The sequence below is a fragment of the Leptinotarsa decemlineata genome, unplaced genomic scaffold (genome assembly GCF_025532065.1).
Source record: "Leptinotarsa decemlineata unplaced genomic scaffold, Ldec_3_MD MMD2_tig00000008_RagTag_RagTag, whole genome shotgun sequence".
In the NCBI taxonomy this organism is placed as follows: Eukaryota; Metazoa; Arthropoda; class Insecta; order Coleoptera; family Chrysomelidae; genus Leptinotarsa; species Leptinotarsa decemlineata.
The window spans coordinates 8,710,706-8,737,837 of NW_027412537.1; the positions used below are offsets into that span (position 1 = coordinate 8,710,706).

Below are 27,132 nucleotides of genomic sequence, written 5' to 3' on the forward strand. Positions count from 1 at the left end.
CAAGCCGAATCGATAGATTGGTGGAATAAGCTCCCAGGAATGATGCAGGCGAGAGAGTTCATAAAGGAACATCGCCCAGATTCACGGAAGACCTGCTAAACTACAACTGCAAGCTTGTAAGGGTAGTGGTGGGTCTACTGACGGGCATGGCTGACTCAGGAAACATAAGAGCAACATGGATCTGACAGAAGAAACCCAATGCAGGTTATGTCAAGAAGAGGAAGAAACTGCACTGCATTGCTCTATGAATGCGAAGCGATAGCAAGACTGAGACACGCAAGATGCGGGGAGAGAAACCAGAGTCTCATCAAAGAGATCCAGCTAGACAATGAGCTCTAACAACCAAGGAGCATCACAATAGATCAGAAAAGGTCGTAGTGAATCAGGCCATGGGCTAGCTCCCCGACAATCTTACCTAATCTCCAATTTCATATAATTCTGGATACTTCTGAATTACGGTCAGTTTTTTACTTATAAGTGGCAAGATAGATCTCTTTGATCATTGCCACATCGTCTTCGATAACGTCCTTATTATTTGGTCTTCGACTCATCTGGACCGCACAGAATGCTGCCTAATAATATCATAAGCCTGCTCGATCATATCAATAAAATGAAAATCCAGTTGAGTTTCACCTGTAGAAAAAAGTGTTCAAACTTCAGGTACGTAATTGAACATAGAATTCCAAAAAAGTTCTAGAAGTGATCAGTACTTCATTCCATCAAACAGTATCCCCAAAAGATAAAGATAACATATATTGATATAACAGATATTGGTTTTTGTTGATTGTCTTATAGACAATCCATTATTTTTTCCAAAAACTCATCAACATCAACTTAAGGTATTATCTGTTTTAAAAAAAATCTGTTTCTCTGTTAACTGTTAACCAGCTGTCGCACCCCTACGAACGACAACCCTCAGAAGTCGAAACTTGTGCGAGCTAAGGATTAACGAGGTCCTAAAAATAGTAACAGAAGCTGAAGCATAGCTAAAGTAGAGAAAGAAAAGCATAGCTGAAGTAGAGAAAGAATATCACTGTGAATCAAAATACAAATGAATAAGAAAAAATTCATAAAAGAAAGTTGTCTGAGGATCTGGAACAAGTACAAAGTTACCAGTAAGAGAAATTATCAAATTATTAGAATAATCTGTCCCCAATGCAGGAAAAAATTCTCTACGAAAGACGATGGACTACTGATAATATCGTCATTATTACCGGTCATAGCCAACACACAAACGTTAGAAACGGTTATTGAATAAGTTCACAAGAATCCCCTTTTGTTTTTAAGATACTTGACGACAAGTTCACAGAAGGGAACCACGGAGATACAGAACTTATAAGCTTTCTGCAATACCTCATTGTTGAAGCCTAATAATACATTGAATTTATAGGAGCTTACTTTGTGCGTTGGATTGAGACCAGATGCTGCCATATATGTAGCTGTGGCACTAACTGTTTTAATTTTTTCTATAGTGCTGAATCGTTCTTCATCTAGTAGTTCATCGAAATCAGCTGAAAAGTAAACGTAGTATTGGTTAGAAAATAATATCGTTGTTCTACCTTTGTATATTTGCGAGTAGAAGCGAAGAGAAGGAACAGAAACATGTAGGAATGTATTACTTGGGATTTACTTGAAGCATTAATCAATGGCATAACAGTAAATTTCAATTAGTAATATAAACATTGATGGATCGGAGAAAATTTTACTGTTAACACTTCTCTTGATAATAATGTGAAATGACATAATTCAGTGCTGATATTTTTTTAAGGACTACAGGAAAATCCGCCCTCAGAGCGGTGCCTATGCGAAAGTGGCGATTCACATTGGATTTGAATCGCTGGAGATTAAATTCATTTGGAAAAACGTATGTGGAAGTTTATTTCACATAAACGCAGCTCTCCAGGTGAAAGAGTTCTTAAACAGTGAAGTTCGGGGTGTATTGAGTTGAACCTCAAAACGATAAGCAGTCACATTCCGTCGCGTATTTCTGATATGTACCGATCTTGTTGGAATCTCCCGTGGAATAATCTATAGGAGAGACAAATCTCCAACCTTTATTCGATGTTCCAGGCTATCAAGGTTGCACGTGATGTTTTCATTGCTCTGGTTCCAACCAAGATGAATCAAAACCACATTAGCAAATAATTTCAATCAATAAAGCCTACAGTTAGATTAACCATCAAAAACAAAAATCACACCTAGATATTTTGAGTATGATTTTTGATCATCTCTTACATTAAGAATGGCAGATTTATCCCACACAATTTGTATATTTAACCCTGTATACCATAGTACAGCACATAGCCTGTGGCTTAATTTGAAATGGTTATATCTAAGATTCGAGAAATCAAATACATTTTAATCATTTCATCTGTTATATATAATCGTATCATTTTGAAAAATTGATAAATGAATCAATCTGTTGGATATTGGAAAGAGCTAAAACTAAGGCCAATATTATTTACGTTATTGTTCAAAATCTGAAAACCTATGAGAATTTTGTTGATTCCAATAAGTGTTTTCGGTAGTTACTATTACTTCTTAGAAAGAACTTTTTTCATAACAAATACATTCCAATATACATTCCATGAAATCGGGATTATAGTCTGAGAATTTGTTTCATAATTTCATTAGCATACCTATTATTTCATTCAAAAGCCTTATACACTCCACACCTTTGTTGATATCTTCTGAGTAGAAATCCGTGAAGTTTGGTATACTTCCAAATAACACTCCCACTTCGTGTCGATACTGAGCGTAAAGTTCCTGAAAAATATACTCTTCATGTACTTCATAAAAATCATTGACCTCATAAAAAAATTGAAACAATATGTTAATGTACTTTGTAATATCATCTCCCTACAATTTATTTTTGAAACTAGTGCAATATTGTTAGTTATAAGTAGTTGAACTAGTTTTACCTCACTATTTCTATCGCTAGATAAGAAATGCTGAGCCACATGGTCAGGTAGAATGTTTTTCAACAGCTGCGTGTTATTATGTCTAGTTTCTTCCATGTCATTAAGTTCTCTTTCAGCTTGCTGCTTCCATAGAAAGTCTAGCCTTGACGTAACTTCTACCAGCCTGGCATGATACGCCACCATGAGAAAAAATACCACTAGTAATATAAACATCTGGGCAGAAAGTGGAATGAAGAGCCTGAAGATGTTAAAATCATATTCAACAATAGCTTTAGAGATTAAACAGTGATGAAAAAATAAAGCACAGACAGTTTCTGATCCACACTTTAATAAAAAACAATGAATGTATATGGGCAACATAATTGATTAAAAAAAATATAATAGGTGGTGTATCGCAAGGACCAATTCTGGGACCTGTTTTGTGTCTTATATAATTAATTTTTTCGACTACAGTGAATTTATTGAAAAAATCACAAGATTTTCTGATCACGCCACGTTAATTTACAATGGAAATAGCGCACGATAAATTGAAATTAATATTTCAAAATATTAGGTTGTTCTAAAAGCTTCGTCCGTTTTAATGTTATGTGTTTTTGTAGCTCCTTATCTTAAAAAAATATTTATTCTACTGTGTCGTGGTATGTCCCCCCTTTTATTTTTTGAACGGGTCAACTTGAAAAATTGAAATTTGAGATAATGAAATTAATGCATGAATACTTCATTTTGAAGTAAAATTGACAGATTAAACTTTCAAGATGGCGACTGGGCGCCATCTGGGAAAACAAAATCAAATGGAAAGGGGGGTCTTGTACACATCATTTTGAAGCTCCTGACGGATACTTCACAAACCTAGAATATGAAATCAATATCTTCACCTACTAGAAAATGGCGGAGCATTTAATAATTTCCTGAAGACAAACACATTAATATCGATATTTCTAGAAATATGGAAATTCCAATAACCCGATAAGGTTTGTTAAGTTATTTTTTTTCAAACGACAAAAAATGTCAGTAAAATTGACAGATGAAACTTTCAAGATGGCGACTGCGCGCCATCTGGAAAAAAAATTAAATGGAAAGGGAGGTCTTGTGACACATCATTTTGAAGCTTCCGACAAATGCTTCACAACCCTAGAATATAATGTCAATATCTTCAACTACTACAAAACGGCGGAACTTTCAATAATTGCCTGAATACATTGACATTAAACTACATAATATGTGGTAATAAGCTTGATGTCAGTTCAGAAGATATTCAAGATGGTTGCCTTGAACTTCTTGACATATGAAAAGCCTATCCGATATTTCACGCCGAACATTTTCGAACACAGTAACGTCAATACCTCTACAAATATTTATTATTCTCTGCCGTATATCCAATATTGACGCAGGTTTAGTTTCGTACCCCTTTTGCTTCGAATAGCCCCATAAAAGTCCAAAGGTGTCAAATCTGGCGAGCGGGCTGGCCATTCTGTAGAACCTCGACGGCCAATCCAACGACCGGAAAAAAAAGTATCCAAATAGTTTCTTACTTGTCTGGAGTAATGTGGTGGTGCTCCATCTTGTTGGAATACAATATCCATATCGAATTCATTAGGATTCACTTCGACGATTTCAGTGATAGAGGGTCAACAGTAGTTCCCAGCATATTCAAATACAGTTTCCCTGTTGAATTTTGATCAACAAATAGAGGTCTTACAATATAGTTTTCCAATATTCCTGCCAAAACGTTAATTTTTTCTGGATATTGGGTATGTGTTCCCCGGAAAATGTGAGGGTTGGTGTCACTCCAATAACGGCAATTTTGTCTGTGAACATTGCCGTTTAAAAAAAATGTACATTCGTCACTAAAACAAATATTGTGGAGATAGGTAGGATGCCTTACAATGGTTTCCGTCATGATTTCGCAGAATTCTGTTCTTCGATCAGGGTCATCTTCAGTTAATTGGTATACCATTTTAATTTTGTATGGATGATAGCTTTTCCTCTTCAAAAGTATGCACATAGTAGAATGAGACACCTCACAAACATTCGCGACGGAGTAAGTATACTGTTCAGGATTTACTACTCTCTCACCAATTATTTGCACTTGCTGTTTTTCCGGAATGGACGGATGACCAGGGGGCTTTTTATTATGTACACTAGTGGTAGTTGTGAATTTGGATACAAGTTCCCTCAAATATTTTCTACAGTTAAGACGATTCGGAAAACGTTAATTGAACATCCTTTCGGTCTCGTGAAAGTTACGCGTCGCACTGTAAATAAAAATCGCTTTAATTTTTTCTTCCAATGGATGAGAATTGACCATTTTAGAGATTGTTGACGTGGTACCTTTCTAGTAAAACCGAAAACTAAATGAGAGTATTCTAACTGAACAATGATGTTCATTGTTGTACTGACATTTTTTGTCATTTTTATTAACAAAAAATAACTTAACAAACCTTATCGGGTTGTTTTAATTGCCATATGGCAAATAAAAAGGAATATTTCTAGAAATATCGATATTAATGTGTTTGTCTTCAGGAAGTTATTAAATGTTCCGCCATTTTGTAGTAAGTGAAGAGACTGACTTTATATTCTAGGGTTGTGAAGTATCCATTAGGAGCTTCGAAATGATGTGTCACAAGATCCCCCTTTTCATTAAATTTTTTTCCCAGATGGCAGCCATCTTGAAAGTTCCATCTGTCAATTTCACTTCAAAATAAAGTATTCATGCATTAATTTCATTATTCCAAATTTAAATTTTTTGAGTTGACCCGTTCAAAAAATAAAAGGGGGGGATATTGAAGAAATGTACTGTATACTGAAAATCAAAATCACTCAAAATCAAAGATATTTTTTTATCAAAATGAAATATTTACACATTTCTGTATACATCGAAACAGCTGGAACAGCCCAAAAAGTTTACCAGGCATTTAGCAATGATAGTGATAGTTCGACATTGGTTTGCCAAATTTCGTTCTGGGTATTTGAGCTCTGAAACCGAAGACCTACAGTAATCCAGGACGAGGATTTGAGGACTCTGGTGGATACTGACCCATCAAAAACGGTGCGTGGGATAGCGAAATAACTTTACGTCGGTTTTTGATGGTTTAAAACGTATTGCAAATGTCAAGAAGATCAAAAAGTGGATGCCCCACTATTTGAACAATCGACAGAAATTGTCACCTTCCGAGGTCTGTTCTTCTTTGCTTTTAAGCCACCAAAACGATCCTCGTGTTTCGACCTCCAAGTGATCATCGACAGTATTCATGAATGGAGCATCACAAACAAATTGAAATTCAATATTAACAAATGTAGCATCATCATAATAACTCGTTTGAAGGATCCTGTAATTTTTGATTATATGATGGATGGGGAAGTCCACCACAAATGTTCTGAGGTTAGAAATCTTGGGGTGCCTTATCGTTTGCCAAATATATTCAAAATATTGTCAAATCGTCAAATCGAGTGTTAGGATTCATTATTAGACAAACTCGGGACTTTACGAATAACAATACTATAAAATTATTATACTACTCACTTTTGAGACTCAAATTGGAATTTGCAAGTATAATATGGTCAGGTGAATATTGACCACAATCAATGCAGCCGAGAAAGTACAAAATAAATTGCTCAGGTATTTATATTACAAATAGTACCGTATTATGGCTGCCTATTTAGAAATGACTTTGAAGTTAACTCTTTAGAAACTATTTGATTCCTCACCATAATGTATTTTTTGTATAATGTAATAAACAACTGGATAAATGCACCAGGGATCCTATTATTACTGAGATTCAATGCCCCGTTCCGTAGAACTCGGATAACTTATCGGGTTGGTTGTCCTTGTTCATCTTTCACTGCCTGAACCACTGTGCATGCTGTTTTCGGCGAGTGCATTGGCTTGGGATGTGGGGGTTGAGCAAACCGGCTTCCACGTAGCCCCGCTGGATACGGGAATGACAGAAACACTTGTGGTTCTGTTATTCCCTAACTGAATGGCATCCCAGCGATGGCCTAATCTTGAGGTGTGTGTATCCGTGCCAAGAGGATGAATGACACTGAGCCTATCAGCTGTATTTACGGAACCTTCGAGATACCAGGCGTTCTCTCGTCGTAGCATCGCCTTGTCTCGGTAATGCGGGGCTCTGCCGTGATTGACCTTCTTTCCCTAGCTACTCGTGGGACTTTCATGGACAGAGTAAACTTAAAAATCTTTCTGACGCTGAATCTATAGAGGAGATGGATGCTGAGCCTACGACTCCATTTGACCTCCCTGTAAATTTAATTCAGGAGCGAGTCTACAAAGGAGATGGATGTCGAGTTCACGACTCCAACAGACCTCCGTGTAAATTTAGTTCAGGAGCGAGTCTACTGAGGACATGGATGTCGAGTTTACGACTCCATCTGACCTTCCTGTAAATTTTGTTCAGGAGCGAGTCTACAGAGGAGATGGATGTCTAGTTTACGACTCCAACGGACCTCCCTGTGAATTTAGTTCAGGAGCGAGAGCTTCTCAACTGCCCAACTCCTAATCCAACTGAACCTTAAAAAAAGGTTTGGTGGTGCAGCCAAGATATGACTGAGTCGTCTCCTCAAGAGCAAAACCGCCTTGCACCAAATTCTTGAGCGACGTACGCAGAATCTGTCTCAAGTGAAGCAGGTTAGCAAATGTTTGCGCTCAAAGTGATGATTAACCAAAACCAGATGCGAAGAAGCCCTGTACAGCTGAATCTAAGGCATCGTCAGGTGTAGCTGACGTGCAAATACCCTCATATGGGAAGGTTGTCGTGGGTATCAAGGCAGGAATCTTGCAACTTGACTATCCGACTACCTCATTGATAGGGCATAAACTTTGTACCTGCCCCGCTGGGGACCAAATCAGGTCTTTAGAGTTCGACAGAGCCGTACTTTTACCATCTGACCTGAAAGACCACTCGCCACTCACCATACAAACTAATCGGCTTCGTCAAGAAGCTAGGTTTATTTGGCCGAGTGTGAATGGGTGTGAGCCACAATAAACCCTTGCGGGTTGCGGTGGAGGGTCGAATAGACCAACTCACTCTGGACCTAACCTAATCTAACCTATCCCTTCGATATTCCGTTGGTGGTTACAACATAACCATGCTACCATCCGTTCATGAATATGATTTTCTATCCATAAGCTAATTTACATATATTATTATTATCGATAAGAGTACATATTCAACGTCAAAGTTTTTTGAGTAGGTACACAACGGACTATCATGATTATAATTATTGAAATGTGAAGATTATTTTATATTCATTATCCATGTAATTAGACCTTCGGTCTGTTTGGATACAAATAAATAAATAAATCTTCAAGAGGAAGATTGGTGGTGGGATGAATCTCCAGTAATATTCATTACCACACCAAAGGTTTCAAACAGTGCATCACGAAAACGACCCTTTTTTGGATCTGATGAAAAGTGGATCCTCTGCCATAACAGAAGACGTTCAGGTCAGTGGTTGGACACCGCGAACCACCCAGGCACTTTCCAAAAGAGACCACCACCAAAAAAACCATGGTGACTGTATGGTGGTCAGTGGCTGATGCGATTCATATTTTCTGCAACCGGGCAAAACCATCATAGCAGAGTCCTATTGTGAGAAAATCGACGGAATGTTTCGAAAATTGCGTCAGCAACAGCCAGCACTGAGCAACAGAAGAGGCCCAATCCTGTTCCACAATAGTGCTTGTCCGCACATTTCACAAATCACCGTCAGAAAATTAATGAGCCATTTTTTCATGCACTTCGATAACTTGACAAAATGGTTAAAGATTTCGCGGCCGAGATTTTCAGTGTCACTAGTGTTTCGGGTTCATAGGCCGTCAATTTTTGGAATTTCTTCCAGCATCAGGATTAAAATGGTGCTTACTTCGATGAAATCGAATAACTATTGACTGAGATATTACAGTTTCAAGTGGACTGACTCCATTTGGAACGGAGGTGAATAATCTTGGCATTGTCCTTGATAAAAGACTCATCTGGAACACTCACTTGGAAAAAGTTTTACACAAAGCCAGACTGTCTCTATGAACATGTCGAAGGGTTTGTGGCAAAACTTGGGGTTTAGGTCCCAAACAAATCCATCGGTTTCATAAGATGATTGTCAGGCCAATGATCACTTATGGTGCAATTGCCTGATAGCCGAAAGCTTTACAGAAAACGGCCCAAGCGAAGGTCTCTGGCTCATAGAGACAGGCTTGTCTAACTATCAGTGGTGCCATCAGTACCATACCATCAGCGGCATGGAGATCATTCTAGATCTACCTCCTCTCCAAATTTTTCTGGAGATAGAGGCTAGATGGGCTGCATACAGACTTGTGCACATTGCCAATTACACAAATCAATTTAATGCAGAGTGCAACAGACTGTTGGTTGACACTGGAAGTCACAGCATTCTGGAAATGACCTCTGACTTTATGCCTCCAACTGTCAACTACGAACTGCTTTATAAAGTACTTTTCCCGAGTAGAGAGGACTGGATCCTTCGGGAGTTATTGGATCACAGATGGATAAAAAAAACACCTTCCGGTTCTGGTGCAGGTGTTTTTAGTCGCAGACCCAGCACAGAGATATTTACCTGCCTAGGAACTTATGCGACTGTGTTTCAAGCGGAAATTTACCCTATTGAACTGTCTGTGGAGAGATTTTATAAATTCAACCTTACATACCAGTCAATAAAATATTCTCGGACAGTCAAGCGGCATTGGTAGCTCTTGGCTCCCACCGAGGAACGTCTAAATTGGTAGCAAATTGCCAAAAAACACTCTCCTTGATAGAAAGACTTAACAGATTGTCTCTGGTCTGGATTCCTGGCCATACTGGCCTGGAAGGCAATGAAGTTGCTGACTCCCTTGCAAAGAAGGTGCTGCAAACAGCTTCATCGGACCAGAACCTGTCATTGGCATCGCCTTAGGCTTTGCCAAACAAACATTGAATACCTGGATGGCAAGAGGATTTATGGACTTCTGGCAGAATCTTCCAGGATTGGCTCACTCCACCCTTCGAAGCTTGATACCAAACAGTTGTTAGACTACAGTAGGGATGAACTACGATGTCTAATAGGTCTTCTTACAGGTCATCATATGCAGATACTTGAACTGTCGGAAGACACTGTGTGTCGCCTCAGTTTGGAAAATGATGAAACAGCAGAGCATATACTTTGTGCCTGCCCCCTGGGCACTGAATCAGGTTCTGAGAGTTCGGCAGAGCCGTACTCTTACCATCTGACCTGAAAGACCACTCACCATTCAAACTAATCGGCTTCGTTAAGAAGCTGGGTTTATTTGGCCGAGTGTGAATAGGTGTGAGCCGTAATAAACCCTTGCGGGTTGCGATGGAGGGTCGAATAGACCCACTTACTCTAGACCTCACCTAACCTAACCTAGTCTCATAAAAACGGACAAAACTTTCGAAAAACCTAATACCTTAATCAAATATCACTATAGATTCAATGTTCATATACGTACATATCAAAGAGGTCTTTATTATTTGAATGAAATAATACAATTGAATTCCATAGTGAAAATATTGAATACTCTCTCAGTGCGAAATTTCTCAGTCTCGAATTGAGAGAACTAAATCCGGGCTACTAGACCGTGTCTGTGGCAGACGAAGTTTAAAATTTATCTTGAGCGCAAGTAAAGAAATAACCATTCAGATGTTCCATACATAAGTTGAGGAACCCTGTATATCCAAAACATTGATTAATTATCGCTATCGCTTTCTATTAAACTGTTATTTCTATCACAAAATAAGCCCACGTACGGAATTTATGGATATTTCGAATTGCTATAAATAACTTCTTACTCTGGCACGGTTATTGAAGATCCTCGTTCGTTGAAGACATTGGATGGCAAAATGATCAAGATGGCGTAAACTGTCACCATAACGAAAGCCAGTAAAAGTTTTATCAGGTAATATAACTTGAGAGCAGTAGCCAGTGCGATCAAACAAAGCACCCACGTGAATACGATGTATTCCGGGTGTTTGCAGTCAAATTCTATCTGCTCCGATGATTGAGTACTATTGGAATTCGGGACTGTTTCTGTTAATACATCTATAGTTGAATCTGTCGTAGAGTATGTTGAATTTGCTGTCGTGTTGTTCGTCGTAGATTCGATCTCTCTTTTTTTCCGACGAAGTCTGCTTTTCAACTCCTTGAGAGCATCTGTTTGGGTCATTAAACCCCTTGTGAGGTTAGTCAACTTCTGGTTCAGATTTTTGACAATTGTCGAGGTCTTGTTGGCCAACTTCGAGATATTCGCCGCGTCTTCGATGATACCGTTTATATCAATATTTTCGAGGACGCCTTTGATGCAACTTCCACTACAGTCGGTTCTGTTTGCGAACAGTATAGTGAAGTTGTTGTTGAAAGTTGCTTCCAGCTTCAAGTTGACAACCAACGAGAAGTTGCTGTCGTCACTCAAATATTGACTCTGAACTCGTTTATTGTGTACTGGTTCGTCGTTTTCTATATTTATTAAAGTCAAAGAACTCGTCAGAGACATCAGGATGATGACGCCACAAATAAACGCAGTTCTCCTTTTTCTCTTGTGGACTAAAGTTTCTGAGGTTCGTCTCAGGAATTCTGGGAATTGTTCGAATTCCTCCGCCATTACCAGAATTGATGTGGATATCAGGATGATCGTTGTGATTACTGTGCATGCGATGACGAAGCTTTTTCTGGAATTAGAATTGTGATAATGGGGTTTAGGATTTTGTCAAATGTTTGACTTACAGTGGAGTTATTATTGCTTGGCAGATTACGATGAATATCCATATGATGAAGCAACACATCATATTTGACTTGAACATGTCTTCTCTCAGTTGGCTGAACTGTAAAATATAATTATTATAATTATTCTTAGTGTTAAGTTTATTTGTGATGGACTTTACAAAAATTAATAGTATAGGGTCTTTCATTAAACGCTTCCTATCTTAAAATTTAAATAAAACAAAGTTTGTGTGAGATATCATCGAAATTATTTTTCATTCATTTGAAAGACCTATTGATGCAATTATATGTGGGATATAACATCGTTCAAATGTCCGCCACAGCTCCTCTGGGTGAAGCACATCGGAAACGTTCAACTTTCCATGACTTTGGTGTTTAAATCAGGCTGAATTCGACCGATGGCATGAGTTATGTTAACTTTGAGGACCGCTGTGGTTTATGATCTATTCGTATACACCTGTGACTCAAGAAAACCCCACAGGAAAAGTCTAACGGGGTCAAATCGTACAATCTTGGTGGCCAGTTCACATCTCCTCCACGTGAGCTAATCATGCCTTCGAATCGTTCGTGCAAATTATCCAATGTGGCATGAGCTGTGTGACACGCAGCACTGTCCTGTTGAAACCACACGTCTTTTAGGTCCAGATCATCCAATTCAAGCCAAAAAGAGTTGGTAATCATCGACCTTTAGTGCCCGCCGTTGACAGTGATGGCCTGGCCAACGTATGTATCGATGACGCCGCCAGCCCAAAATTCACACCAAATAGTGACTTTTTCGGGATGCATTGAACGCTCTTGAGTCTCATGTGGATTGGTATCGTCCCAAATTCGACAATTTTGTTTATTCACGTACCCATTCATCCATAAATGGGCCTTATCGCTGAGTATGATTTTTCGATGAAAATTAGGGTCAGTTACCAACTGCTCCACAGCCCATTCAGCGAACACACGTCGTTGTCTATGGTCGTGTACCTTCAGTTCCTGGGTCAGTTGAATTTTGTTCGGGTGCAGGCTCAAGTCACGACACAAAATTCGCCAAGATGTCATCGGAAATCATTTTTTGAATATTGAGTATACTTTCAATTTGATTTTGTGTTCGTAAGTATTGCAGCTAAAAAAAGTAATAGCTCTCGTGGCTTTTTCAAATAATTAAAGAAGGTTCATTAGACAATTTTTAGAGAACTTCCAATAAACGGTACTTTTTTTGTACCTTTCTTGGACAGTAATTATGCAGTTTTCATTCAAAACCGTTTCAAAAATATTATGAAGCGGAAACTTGATAAGAAAAATTATTTCTATGAGAACCTTTGAAAACACTATACAACTCAGTTCGTTACTTTCAACAGAGTATGCAGCAGTATAACTTATTGAAAAATCTTACCTGCAAGTTTAAAAAATATAATGCAGCTGGTTTCTGAAAATTATTCAATAATCGACTGAAATATATATATATATATATATATATATATATATATATATATATATATATATATATATATATATATATATATATATATATATATACAGGGTGTCCCATATAAAACTCCGCGGGCAGATAATATTGGTGTCAAAAGGTCCTTTTATTTACGTAGAGATCCAGCACTAGCCGTCTACCGTTAGGACGTCGAGACACCGACGCCAATTTTTTTAAATGGTAACTCAGTATTTTCAATTGGTTTTTGAATTCTGAATTCAGCCATATAGCACACTTGTAGTTTTTCTTGAAAACTGATGAAAAAAGACAATTTTATTGCATGTTATAAAGAGGGCCAGGAATAAGTCGAAATAAATGCAATAATGTATTTATCGATCTGTCAGAAGACCTGTCAGATTTGACGAAAGTGTATTCAGTTTTGTGATGGTTTTTCGTAAAATTGAAAAATGGTTCAATTTTCAAATGCAGAAAAGTTGGATATGATATGTATTTATGGCGAAGTAAGAAAGAATTTAAAAGAAGCAGTGAGAATATACGCTAATCGATATCCTTACAGAAAATAATCGTCAGATAATTTCTATCAGACGAGTAGCAATGCATTGTAACATTTTGAAATCGTCAGTACAACGTATTTTGTCAAAAAACAAATTCCATCCATACAAAATACATTTGGTTACAGGTTATAATCTGCATCTTTCATTTTCAATAACTAAAATATATTCCCATATTCAGGAGATGCTCATAGACGATTGAACTTCAATGCATGGTTGTTCACTCGTATTCATGATGATGATCAGTTTCTGAAAAAAATATTATACAGTGATGAAAGCCGTTTCCATAACAACGGTATAATAAACAAAAATAATTGTCACTATTGGTCTGACGTGAACCCTCTTTGGGTGCAAGAAACGAGATTTCAGTCTTTGTGGGGGGTTAATGTTTGGTGCGGAATCATTGACGGTTGATAGGACCTCATTTTTTCGAAGGAATTCTCAGTGAGGAGAGGTACTTGGTTTTTCTGCAACATGTCTTGGAGAATTTGCCGATACAAACTCGACTGAATATGTGGTTTCAAAAAGATGGGGCACCTCCACATAATAATGGAATAGTTACTCAATATTTGGATGATACGTTTAATGAGAAATGGATTGGGAATAAAGGTCCAATACCAGCCAGCTCGAAGTTCAGATATTACTCCACTGGATTTTTTGTGGGAATATATCAAAGACTTAGTTAATATGCGACGTCCACAAAATGTAGATGATGATGGAAAATAGTATTACAAATGTTTGTGCTTCCATAACGCGAGAAATGCTTTTAGCTGTCACGAATCGGGAATTACTAAAAATATGCAATATGTGTATTCTACGTGAAGGGAGGCAGTTCGCACACTTACTGAAATTATTCTTGTTATCTCTAATTGATTTCCTTATCATCATGTTAGTCGAGTTATGGTCAAAATAATATATTTTTTGGTAATTTGAAACATTTATTTCAATTTGTACAGAAATACGCAACTAGATAAAATTGAACAAACAATGAAATCATAACTGATAAATTCATTTTATTAAACTCGCATTATTGTATTCATTTTGACTTATTCATGACCTTCTTTATAATATGCAATAAAATTGCCTGTTTTCATCAGTATTCAAGGAGGAAAACTACAAGTGTGCTATATGGCTGAATTCAGAATTCAATGCAGAATCTAAAAACGAATCGGAAAATCTAGGTTACCATTTAAAAAAATTGGCATCGGTGTCGCGACGTCCTAATGGATGACACCTATTGCTGGATCTCTTAGGCAAATAAGAGGACCCTTTGACATCAAAATCATCTGCCTTCACGAAATATGGATATTCTCTCTCATTTTTCAGATATTTGCCCGAGGAGTTTTATATGGGACACCCTAGTTAGGAATGGAACTAGTAAATAGTGGGGCTTTGCAGCAAATGTGTACTCTTTAAAGTTTGTTCAAGCTTTCAGAAATTTAATGAAATTGTTTCCATCATCAGGGATGCGTGTGAGTAATAGTCCGGTCAAATTAGACTAAAAAATAAGAGTGAAGGTACATACATTTACAACAAGCTGCAAATGCGTGTAATTGTTCAAAACAAAGTTGAAAATAAGATATTAAAATTCCGAATGATTGCGATGTCTGGAAAAAAATGTATTCAAGGTCAAAAGTCAAAAATCTCGAAAAAAAAAATGTTTTTTAACGATTTTCAGGAAAACGGTAAGTTTTATCATAAAATAATTTCAGATAAAAGTTGTAGATCATAAAATTCTCTACAAAAAATGAACTGATACTTTTTTTCTTAGACCCACCGTTTCTGAGATACGACGAGTCAAAAAGTAGTAAAAGTTGTAATCGTCATTATATGCATGAGTATGCCACGTATATACATCTCTGAAGTTGTAATTTCGTTTCCTGTTTCCAACAGGTCAATATTGGAATTAAGAATACTAATAATACATACCTACATCATTGACGGTGGATATTTACTACATCGTGTTGTGTGGGATAGTGAAGAAACATTTAGCATTATTTCATATAAATATGTTCAGTATGTACGTAGAAATTTTGGTGCCAGAATTACGGTCGTATTTGGTGGCTATGATGATTGCACGAAAAATATTAAAGCTGCAGAACAACGTCGTCGAACTTTTAGCAACATCTTCATCTTCCGCTATTTTATTTGATGAACTTATGACAGTTTCTACCAGTCAACAGAAATTTCTTGCAAATACTCACAACAAATCTCGGTTCATTTCAATGTTGAAGGATAAGTTTATTGGCGAAAATATATTGGTTAAACAGGCTAATAACGATGCCGACGTACTGATTATTGAAACAGCTATAGAGCAATTTAATTTGACAAATACAACTATTGTTGTTGGTGAAGATGTAGACTTACTCGTACTTCTTACTGCTCGAACTCCACCTGAAAAAACTATTTTCTTTCTAAAGCCAGGAAAAGTTCAAAGTCAAACCGAAATATATTCGTCAAAAAGTTTATCTACTTTTGCAGAGAGTCAAAATCATGTACTATTTATACACGCAATAACTGGCTGTGATACGACGTCTGCATTTTACAGGAGGGGTAAAGCAACAGTCTTTAAAATATTTGAAAAACAAGATTTAGTTCAATGTGCTGAAGTTTTCAAAAAAAAGTAATTCGACTCAACAAGAAATTATCACCAACGGGATTCAGTTTCTTCTTTCTATGTACACAGCTCCAAAAAAAACCACCTGCTTAGATAAGTATCGATATGCATGTTTCGTAAAAAAAAATACTAAAAATAAGAAACAGATGCAAATAGCCTGTCTTCCTCCAACCTCAGTTGCTGCTCATCAACATCTTTTCCGGGTATATTACCAAGTTCAAGTGTAGCTTGGTTATCAGCTAAACCCAAAAGACTGGGGTTGGAAGTTGGTCGATAATGCATTAGAACCTATTCAGACTTTACTCCCACCTGCGCCGGAAAAACTGCTGAACACAATTTTTTGCAACTGTGAAAAGGGATGCAGCGCTAAATGTAGTTGTAGAAAAGTTGGACTGTTGTGTTCTCTGGCATGTACATATTGTCAAGGCTAGTCATGTTCTGATGCTGAGTCACCAATAGTGGAGGATTCATTTGATACCAACGAGGAAACATGCGATACATCACTCTTGACGCAGTTTACCTACACCCAGGATGAATATCAAGAAGAAGAAGATCAAGAAGAACAAGACCAAGAAGAAGAACGACAAGAAGGATTTGAAGATTATGACTCAGATGGATAAATTCTTACATTTTTTGAATTTCAATCGCTTTTATAATGTCCAACCCTTCCTAATATATTTTATTATGCAAGTTTTCAATTTGACAGAATCACAACAGACATGTGGAATAGGCCTACTGGGGAAACCACGTTAAAAAAACGCGCTAAGTACACTACCTCATAGGCGTCGTGGAAACGTGTGCATATAATGACGATTACAACTTTTTGACTCGTCGTTTCTCAGAAATGGTGGCTCTAAGAAAAAAAATATTGTTACATTTTTTTGTAGAGAATTTTATGATCTACAATTTTTATCTGAGGTTATTTTATGATAAAACTTACCGTTTTCATGAAAATCGCGAAAAACCAATTTTTTTTCGATATTTTTGACCTTTGACCTCGAACAAATTTTTTTCCAGGCATCGCAATCATTCGAATCTCAAAATCTTATTTCTAACAATTTACAATTACAAGTTGTTTGCAGCTTGTTGTAAATTTATGTATCTTCCAATGTCTAGATTGACCGGATTATAATATTGAGATATATATGGATGATTAGACTTACAACTTTGTTGAGGATGTTTCATACGATGGTTATCTAAAATATTGGGCACATAGTGTTGGATGAACATTGGTACAATACATTTACAAACATTGGGAAAAGATGTCTAATATTTGATAAAATACGTTACAGTTTAAAATTTTGAAAATTTTCAAAAAATTTCAAGTTCAATGTATTTTATCATATATTAGACATCCTTTCCCAATTTTTGTTAATGTAATTTATTTTTCCTTTCATTTTTATCATATTTCCCTCCTTCTCTAATGGGTTTCATCCCACTGTCATTTTTTATGGTTTCAAAAATTATCGACCCTGGTTCAATACTCACCTGATGTTCCATGTCTTTGTCGATAAACCTCAACGTCCAAGGATTCACGTTCGCGTTTCTCATCCTTTTGTTGCTTTCGATTTCGATGCTGTGGTCTATTATCTCATCTACTTGCTCAAGAGTCGAAACGTAAGTCGAACCTCTTTTCTTGTATCGAGGGTCAGTTGAATCATATTTTTGTTTATATGATATAGCATCGTCTTCGTCTAGTTCGTTCGAGAGGGTTCTGTGGAGCTTGAAAAGAATGTAGATGTGAGGAATCATACAATGGGGAAATTGTATGAATGAAAATGAATATATAGAAATACTGTTATCAGTCATTTTCTGACTCTTTGAAAAAGAAATAGGCGCGTCAATGAAACAAAATTATCTCCATGTCCTTACGGAGGGTAAATTTATATTTGGTATCAGCATTGCACCCGTGCAGTGATTGTTTTTAAAATATTCGGCAAAAACTTTATGATGAATGATATAAAAAAGGCAGTAAAACTTTCAATTTTGTTTCATATTAGTTATAATCTGATATAAACTAATTTGCAATGCGATGTTTCGTTCATTAGATTTCACCATTAACTTTATTTTTTAAATACGGACCATTGTTATAACAAATTCAGCTTTGTATTAAAATACAGGTCTGTATTTGAAAAAAATAGGTTGATGATGAACGAAAAGTGGAGTGGGGCAGGAGAGCCAAAAAAGCGAAGTTCGACAATTCTAGTTTTTGTCGAATGTTTCAAAACGACTACTCGATCTAGAAAGACATTTTTCTAGTTCCTTTGGAAATATTCAATCAATTCAACCGACCTTGTGGGTCTTACCGTTTCCGAAAGAACATTAGTGCGATCAGCAAAAAAACGGCCTGAATATGTTTTTATGTGTTTTGGACAATCATATGTTCATTATTTATACTAGTAAAATAATCCAGTACAGCGTATGTGCTATCTGAATATTCATTCCTAGATAAAAATAAAAAATATGTGATCAAAAGAAAAGAACACACCACATAACATGTATGTATGTATTTATGTATGTATGTATGTTAATATTGTAATATAATGTCCCAATCTGCAAAACATGTTCATTTCACGTGATATATAACTGGTAACTCTAGTCACAAGGAAAAGTTAGCTCCATCAATAGTGCTTGAAACCAGTTTTAGAAAAGGCCTTTCATTGAATAACATTAACTTTGAATTGAGAATACATTCAGCGTGACTTTATGTGTCCAGCAGACACTCGATAAGTTATTTAGGAAACAAAAATTTGAAGAGTAACGACTTTTCGTAATGATGAAGACTCAAAGATGATAGTTTTGAACCTAAATACACAACAATATTGGTCCGGATTTTGGAAAAATTGAACATAAGAGTTGCTTTTAACTGCTTGACACTTGTGTTGGGGAAAGTCAGGATGGCCGGAAAGAAAAAGTCTAGGGTTAACAAAATGAGCTATGAAGTTCGAGACAAAAAGTATGTTGGTCAAACTAAGCGAACTATAATAACGTGTTTCAAGGAACATGTTACACATATTCGGTTTCGTAGACCAGAGAAGTATAGTGTCGCTCAATATGCCTCAGAGAATGACGATAAATGAGATGAAATCGATGAAATTGATGAAACCAATAGGTACATACATGACACTTAGATGCCCATGAAAGTTTAAAAATCGAAAATGCGGAATGGGGTATATGAACAGCGATAAAATTTTCATTTCAAATGGCCCGATGTTCATCTGTTCAGTAATAATTTCAGATAGTAAGTATTAGGTATGTTACGGGTAGTCATTAACATCAAAATTAGGAATAAGAATATAATAACTAATATCAGTAATTGGTTTATTAACCCCATTGTGTATACAAGAGCACTAACTTAGCTATTACCTCTTAATGATGCTATCTTGGCTAGCGAAAGGCTTATTGAGATTCAGTACTTTTGTTCTGGTATGGAAAAAGTGATTTTCAATATATTTATGTCACGCCAGAAGCTCCAATTCTACCTGTCAATTAAAAATTAACTTACATTTTCAAACGGAATCTCTGGAATCCAGTCAGTGGTATTTTCATCATCTATGCCGCTGTTTTGTATGCCACTGTCACTTCTTTCGCTGGATGGAGGTACTGGAGGCGACGCCGGAGTTGATGGAGTTTTAGGAGTACTCATACCGCTTCTAATGAGATCTTCTTCTGGCCATAATTTGTTGGAGAATATGCTTAAAAAGAACAGTCAAACGTTAGCATTGATGAATTGTGTCGGTTCGTACACTTCTAGATCTAATCAATTCGACAGGTGTAAACGTGTTTGTTCTGTGGTTTAACCAATTAATTCTTTCATTTTTTAGCAAATAGTTATTGTCGACATTCGTATCTTTTATTGCTTGAGTCAGCCAAGAGTGCTGATAAAACGCCAGAAAATAATTCCATTATGAGACTGCTCTCAAAGAATAGATTAGGGTAATTTTTTGATACTGCAAAAGACCAAACAAAAAGTAAAAAGCGGCAGGCGGGTGAATTTTTTTTCCAACATTGTAAAGATTGTCAAATCTCAATTGAAAAATAGGAATTGAAATTTATTATGTTTTTTTATCACTGATATTTGTAACTAATGTTATATACAAATACAAGAACGTTTTCAAACGAATACAATAATCTCTTTTTTCATTAACTTCATTCTGATGATACAAACTTATTATATATCTGTAAAAACGTTGATGTTATACATGAATATGTTCAAAATTATCTATCTATATAGATGTGTCTTCAGTCACATACAATAACATTGGATTTTGATAAATCATCTTATACAGTGCATTTCTTTAATGTCCCCCCCTTTTATTTTTTGAACGGGTCAACTCAAAAAATTGAAATTTGGGATAAAGAAATAAATGCATGAATACTTTATTTTGAAGTGGAATTGACAGATGGCCCCCAGTCGCCATCTTGAAAGTTTCATCTGTTAATTTCACTTCAAAATAAAGTATTCATGCATTAATTTCATTATCCCAAATTTCAATTCTTTGAGTTGACTCGTTCAAAAAATGAAAAGGTGGACATTAAATAAATGCACTGTATATATATTTCTTCAAAGGCAATTGATAATATCAATATGCCACTATCTTTTGATGACAAACTCACTTCCTAAGTATAAATGAACTTCTCGATTATACTCGAAACAAATATTGATGAAATTTTCAATTAGAAAGTACATATGAAAATGAAAATCAAAAATCAAATTTGTTATCACAGTGGATACAAAAATCGGTGGAAAAACAAGAGGTCCGTATTTAAAAAAATTAATTTGTCGATGAAATCTAATGAAGGGAACGTCACATTGCAAATTGGTTTATATCAGATTATAACAAATATGAAACAGTTTTGAAAGTTCGTCTGCCTATTTTATACCATTCGAAATGCAGGCGGTAGAGCCAAAGAAAGTGAAATTCGACAATTTTAGTCTTTTCAAAAATAACCACCAAAATTCTCGATCTGGAAAGAGAATCGAAACATTATTTTGGATTGTAGCAATTTCGGTGAAATCGATAAGAATTGTTATTTTTGGACAATCCAGCAACCAGTGGATCCTGCGGATTCGTGGTTTTATCATATTGTTCACTCTCATGGTATTGTTAAATAACAAAGTTTTTATTGAAAAATGGAAATTCGTCGATAAAATTTTGGGATATTGTGGTATTACTTTGGATGAATATATCGAACTCCAGACATTTTTGCTAGCAGATGAATCTCTTTGAATACATAGTACCATGAAAAGACAAATATTGTGTAATTATGAATGTATTCATATTTTAGAAAAAAAATATTGGGATAATTTACCATTTTAGCAGTACAAACTTATGGACTTAACTTGGTTTGGAATCTTTTAAATTTTCATTTTTCACTTTTTTCATTTTTTTCATTTTTTTTGTGTTGTTAATAATATTTTTTAATTTTCAGCTTTCATTAACACTTCAATTTTTATTTTTTTATTGTTGCTTTTGTGTTATTTCTTTGTAATTTCAGTTTTTTGTTTAATAGAATTGTTATTATCGGTTGTTCTTTTTAACTTTTTTTTTTTCAGGGATTTCAAATCAATTTATGTTATATTGGACAATGATAGTCCGAACTGATGAAATAAACTTATTCCAAATATTACATTGAAAAAAGTATTCAAAAAATCTGCATCAAATTTTGTGTATGAAATGGAGTTAAGTAGCTAGTCACAAACACTTGAAATTTGGTTAGTGGCATATGGTGATTGTACTCTGAGTCAGAAAAATATCAACAAGTGGTACAAGCTTTTCTGTCTGTTTAAAATCTGTTTTTCCGTTAACCAGCTGTCGCACCCCTACGAACGACAACCCAAGATTAACGAGGTCTTACCTTTTAACGTGTGATTCCTAACACGGGTTGGACGATAGCAAGTGAACATTGATCGTTCAGACTAGGGCTTGAACCACCGACCAACACGGCAGTCAATTCGAGTGAGTGAACAAATCACCCACGCCAAACCACAGAATATCAACAGATGTGAATGACGATGCACATCAACAACCGATGAAAATGTGGAGAAAGTGAAGAGAATTGTAATGGAGAATCGGCGAATCATTATAAGGGAAGTTGCTGAGGATGTTGACATATCGGATGGCTCATGCCATGCTATTTTTTTTATATTTTAGCCATGAAGCGTGTGACAGCGAAGTTCATTTTCAAATTGCTGAATTTTTACCAAAAAAACCGTCGCATAAGCATCGCTTAGGAATTGTTGAATGATGTGAAGAGTGACCCAGGTTATAACTAGTTTCGACATCGACACCAAAGTCCAATCGTTCCAAAGGAAGAGCCTAGGAGAGCGAAGACCAAAAAAAGGACGCCAAATTCGATCAAATGTCAAAGTTTTGCTTAGTGTTTTCTTCGATAAGGAGTATTATCTTGAAGTTATGTACCGCGTGCGATAAGCGATACGAAAAAAACGTCCAGTATTGTGGAAAAACAATTCACGGCTTCTGCCGTAATCATGTTTCAGCCACCTCATTCAGCAGATTTGGCCCCTGCAACTTTTTCCTGTTCCCAAGATTAAAGAGACCCATGAAAGGACGGCGGTTTTGCGACGATTGGTGATATAAAAACCGAATCGCCGAGAGAGCTTAAGGATATACCAGAAATTAATAATAATAATGATACAATAAATAAGTGGGAACATTTACTGAAACGGGAAAGGTTGATTGCATCAAAAGATGCAACCTCTGTTTTTCATCTTAGGCCAAGTGCATATCAGAACTACGTCGAGGATCGGAAAAAAGCTGGAACAAGTGTATTATATCTGAAGGGGACTAATTTGAAGGGTTCAAAATAAAAAGTGATAGATATATATATATATATATATATATATATATATATATATATATATATATATATATATATATATATATATATATATATAGAAAAATGGAAATTAACCTTACTTTTTTATTAAACCCTTGTAGGCTTAACTGGATGTTTGTTTTATAGCAAGGGTGCTCAACCCCAAGCCCGAGGGCCACAATGTGGCCCACAAAAGGTAAAGATTGTTCACTTCCGACTATGTTTGATTTGATTAGCGGATTCAAAGCAAAATTAAATCTCATTTCAATTAATTTAGCTACAGAAAATTTTGACCTTTTTCCCATACTAAAACATTTTAAAGAGGAGCTCAATACTGCTTCCGTTAATTATTCTAAATACCAATCTAGAATTCGATGCTTATCACAGTCGTATGAGAAGAGATTTCAAGATTTGGAAAAAAAAAATATACAAATTTTCATAAATCGTGCCAATATTCAGTTGGAACTCGTTGAACTGCAAAATCACGATTCGTTAAAAAAACCTTTTTGCCAACAAATTGTCTTCGAAAGCACAAAATTCTTCAGAAGATTTTGCAGATTTCTGGAAAATGGTACCAAAAGCAGAATTTACAGCAATAACTGACCTGGCGCTACAGTTTTTAAGTAGTTTTGGATCAACATATGTGTGTGAAAAGGTATTTTCAGACCTCAATTATGTAAAAAATAAATACCGCAAATCCTTAACCGAGCAACATGTTAGTGACTTGTTACTAACAACATCGGATAAATAAATTATTAAAAGACAAGCAATGACAGAAATCACATTGATTGCAACAACGACTTACCCTAGATTTAGATTTGAGAAGATACAGACTTGAGTTCAATTTTCTTTATTTATTTAGCTGCTAAATTTTAGCTAAAGATTATCTCTGCTTGTTCACAATATTACCTAATAAACAAAAATTTAATTTTATTTCTTAATATTGCGCATGTCCTGAGAGTAACTGAAATAGGAATTGTCAGTGGCCCGTCGTAAAGTCTGAATCCACCTTTTTAGCCCGACTGTCAAAAAGGTAGAGCAGCCTTATTTTATAGTATACTATAATTCAGTTTCTCTGTGTTAATAAACCCTTTTGAAAATTGAATGGGGCCAAATACTTCAATATAATTCAGCAGAGGAGATCGTCGGTTTTCTCATATTCAGAGACAACTGATCTAAATGAAATAACGAACCCATTGAAAGGTGATCACAGCACAGTTTCAGATTCGTGAAACGAAATATCCTTGAGGGATCGTGATAAATCCCCGATTTGAATTCAAGAGCAATCCGTTTTGTGCCCGTAACGAAAGTTCTCTACGAGCACATCTGTGACTAAGGTCCAAAACCCTTTCGTATAGCTCTAGGCGTTTGGGAAATGAGTTGTGGAAGAAAGGTGTGAAATGAAATTATTGAGGTTGATAATCTGGAAATGAAATGGGTTTAGGAGGAGGTTAGAATTTCATCAATAACACCCGAAGTACTTTGATATCTTGATAGATGTAGCCGTTAGTACGTGGTAGGAAATCATAATGAAGAAAAGAGAATTGAAACTTTCTATGTTTTTTATCAATTTTATTTGTAACTAACGTTACTGCAGTTTCGTGTTATAACGACATTTTCAAACTTATACATTAAAGTATGTATAAGACGAAACTGCAGTAACATTAGTTACAAATGAAAGTGGTAAAAGTGGTAGAACTTTTCATTTTCCCTGTCTCCGGATCTCACCCCTGTAGATTTTTTTCTATGGGGTCATTTGAAGTCTAAAGTGTATGAGAGAGAGAATCAACAACATTACTAGATTTGATTGATTGTTGATATTCTGAAGTGAGTTACGCTTTTAGAGTATTATTTTTTACCTTGGTCTTGATGCTAGTCGCCTCCTGGTTCTCAGCGGCTCGACTTGTTTTATCAAGTAAGTAGTAACGTCATGTTCTCTCAGATAAGCGTCTCTTTCTTGGCCGTTTCCTGGTTCCACTTCATAGGCACCATTCAAACACTGGTAGGTCGCTTCGGATATGTGGACTTGCCTGGAACGAAAAAAGATTTATGCAACGTTGCCTCATGAGGCTGAACTTAGAATTGAGACAACAACAAGAAAGAAGCCTGCTGCTTTTTATGTTTCTAAAAGTTAAATTCCTTTGATTCAGCTATATATCAGACCAATGCTCACTACAATTGCCTGGTGGCCGAAGGCTTTACAGAAAATGGCCCGGGCGAAGCTCTCTGGCTAACAGAGACAGGCTTGTCAGCAATCAGTACCACACCGTCAGCTGCCATGGGGATCCTTCTAGATCTACCTCCTCTCTACATTTTTCTGGAGAAAGAGGCTAGATGGACCGCATATTGACTTGTGCACATTGCCAATTGCACAAATCAATTTAATGCAGAGTGCAACAAACTGTTCCCGAGTAGAGAGGACTGGATCCTAGTGCAGGTGTTTTCAGTCGCAGACCCAGGACAGAGAAATCAACCTGCCTAGGAACCTATGCGACTGTATTTCAAACGGCGTTGGAAGCTCTTGGCTCTTATCGAGCATTATCTAAATTGGTAGCAAATTGCCAAAAACGACTCTCCTCGAAAGGAAGATTAACAGATTGTCTCTGGTCTAAATTCTCAATTCCTGGTCATACTGGCCTGGAAGGCAATGAGGCTGCTGACTTCCTTGCAAAGGAGGGTTCTGCGAGCAGCTTCATAGGACCAGAACATGTCATTGGCATCGTTTAAGGCTTTACCCGTCCCTGGATGGGAAGAAGATTCATGGACTTCTGACAGAAGCTTCCAGGATTGGCTCACTACAAGACGTTTATGCACCTTTCGAAGCTTGATACCAAACAGTTGTTGGACTACAGTAGGGATGAACTACGATGTCTAACAGGCCTTCTCACAGGTTACTGTCATTTCAATCATCATATGCAGAGACTCGGACTGTCGGAAGACAGTGTATGTAGCCTCTATTTGAAAAATGATGAAACAGTAGAGCCTGCCCCGCTGAGGACCGAATCAGATTTTTATAGTTTCGGTAGAGCCGTACTCTTACCATGTGACCTGAAGGACCACTCACCATACAAACTAATCGGCTTCGTTAAGAAGCTGGGGTTATTTGGTCGAGTGTGAATAGGTGTGAGCCACAATAAACCCTTCTGGGTTGCGGTGGTGGGTCGAATAGACCCACCCACCTAACTAACCTAACTTAACCTAAGTCTATTAGGAGAATATTCGACGTTTCAGAACAAAAATACATTACGTTCGCAGAGTAGAAATATCAAAAAATTTTTGTAATGTGTTTATCGCAAAAAAATGTCAGATTCTGTTGATGTTGATGGATGTTTATGAAATACTTTCATTCTATTGTAGATAATACCGTCCTTTATGAGATTCGATGTTGGGATAGGCATTTTCAACTGATGTACCTCTTTTATGAAGCGACGTGTTTGAGTCAGATAATTATTTATGTTCTTGTTGATGAAACTGAAAGACTCGGATATAAAAAAAACAGTCGAAAGAAAACGAAATATCGACGCATGCAACGGGCAAAGGTACGCGATACCCTAAACTATTTCCGTGACTACGAGTAACAGTCCTTTGATCCGGCGGCTTGAAACCGTAGCAAACTGGCTGTTCAGCCAGTACGGTTATCCTTGCCAGAGTTGTATGGGTAAAAATTCAACAATATCTCCGCTACCCGTAGACTGCTCCTTGATGGAATACCGTTCTAGCGGAGCAATAGCTTGTAAACTGTTATAAGGACTCCGCTCCATCAGAAACAATAATTGAACGTTTGTTTTCTGACTTCAAACGTGATCGTAGAGACACCGATAATACAAAACGCAGTGGACGTCCAAATGAGGCAGTAACACCAGAAAACATGAAGAAATCCGCAAAATCGCTTTTAATGACCGAAAAATGAAGTTGCGTGAGTTCTGTATGTTTGTCTGTAGAGTAGGGAGGGTGAATGTAGATCCACAACACTTGTTGTGGATCTACATGTGGCTACATGTAACCCATTGTACATCCTCC

The 27,132-nt window shown here is 36.5% G+C and overlaps 1 protein-coding gene across 3 annotated transcripts in view; it reads right to left on the reverse strand.

Moving 5' to 3' along the window:
- Window positions 1-27,132, reverse strand: part of LOC111504846 (adenylyl cyclase 78C) — a 215,956-nt gene that overhangs the window by 26,203 nt on the left and 162,621 nt on the right. For all 3 annotated transcript variants that reach the window (XR_012464500.1, XM_074170986.1, XM_023159555.2), the window contains 8 exons: window positions 24,972-25,142; window positions 19,778-19,967; window positions 17,761-17,994; window positions 11,673-11,770; window positions 10,742-11,617; window positions 2,922-3,159; window positions 2,640-2,766; window positions 1,399-1,511 (listed from right to left, as the gene is read on the reverse strand). Coding sequence is in view for 2 of the 3 variants with exons in the window: in XM_074170986.1 (XP_074027087.1) it covers window positions 1,399-1,511; window positions 2,640-2,766; window positions 2,922-3,159; window positions 10,742-11,617; window positions 11,673-11,770; window positions 17,761-17,994; window positions 19,778-19,967; window positions 24,972-25,142 (2,047 nt within the window). In the remaining variant the exon portion in view is untranslated. The remainder of the gene's footprint in view (window positions 1-1,398; window positions 1,512-2,639; window positions 2,767-2,921; window positions 3,160-10,741; window positions 11,618-11,672; window positions 11,771-17,760; window positions 17,995-19,777; window positions 19,968-24,971; window positions 25,143-27,132) is intronic.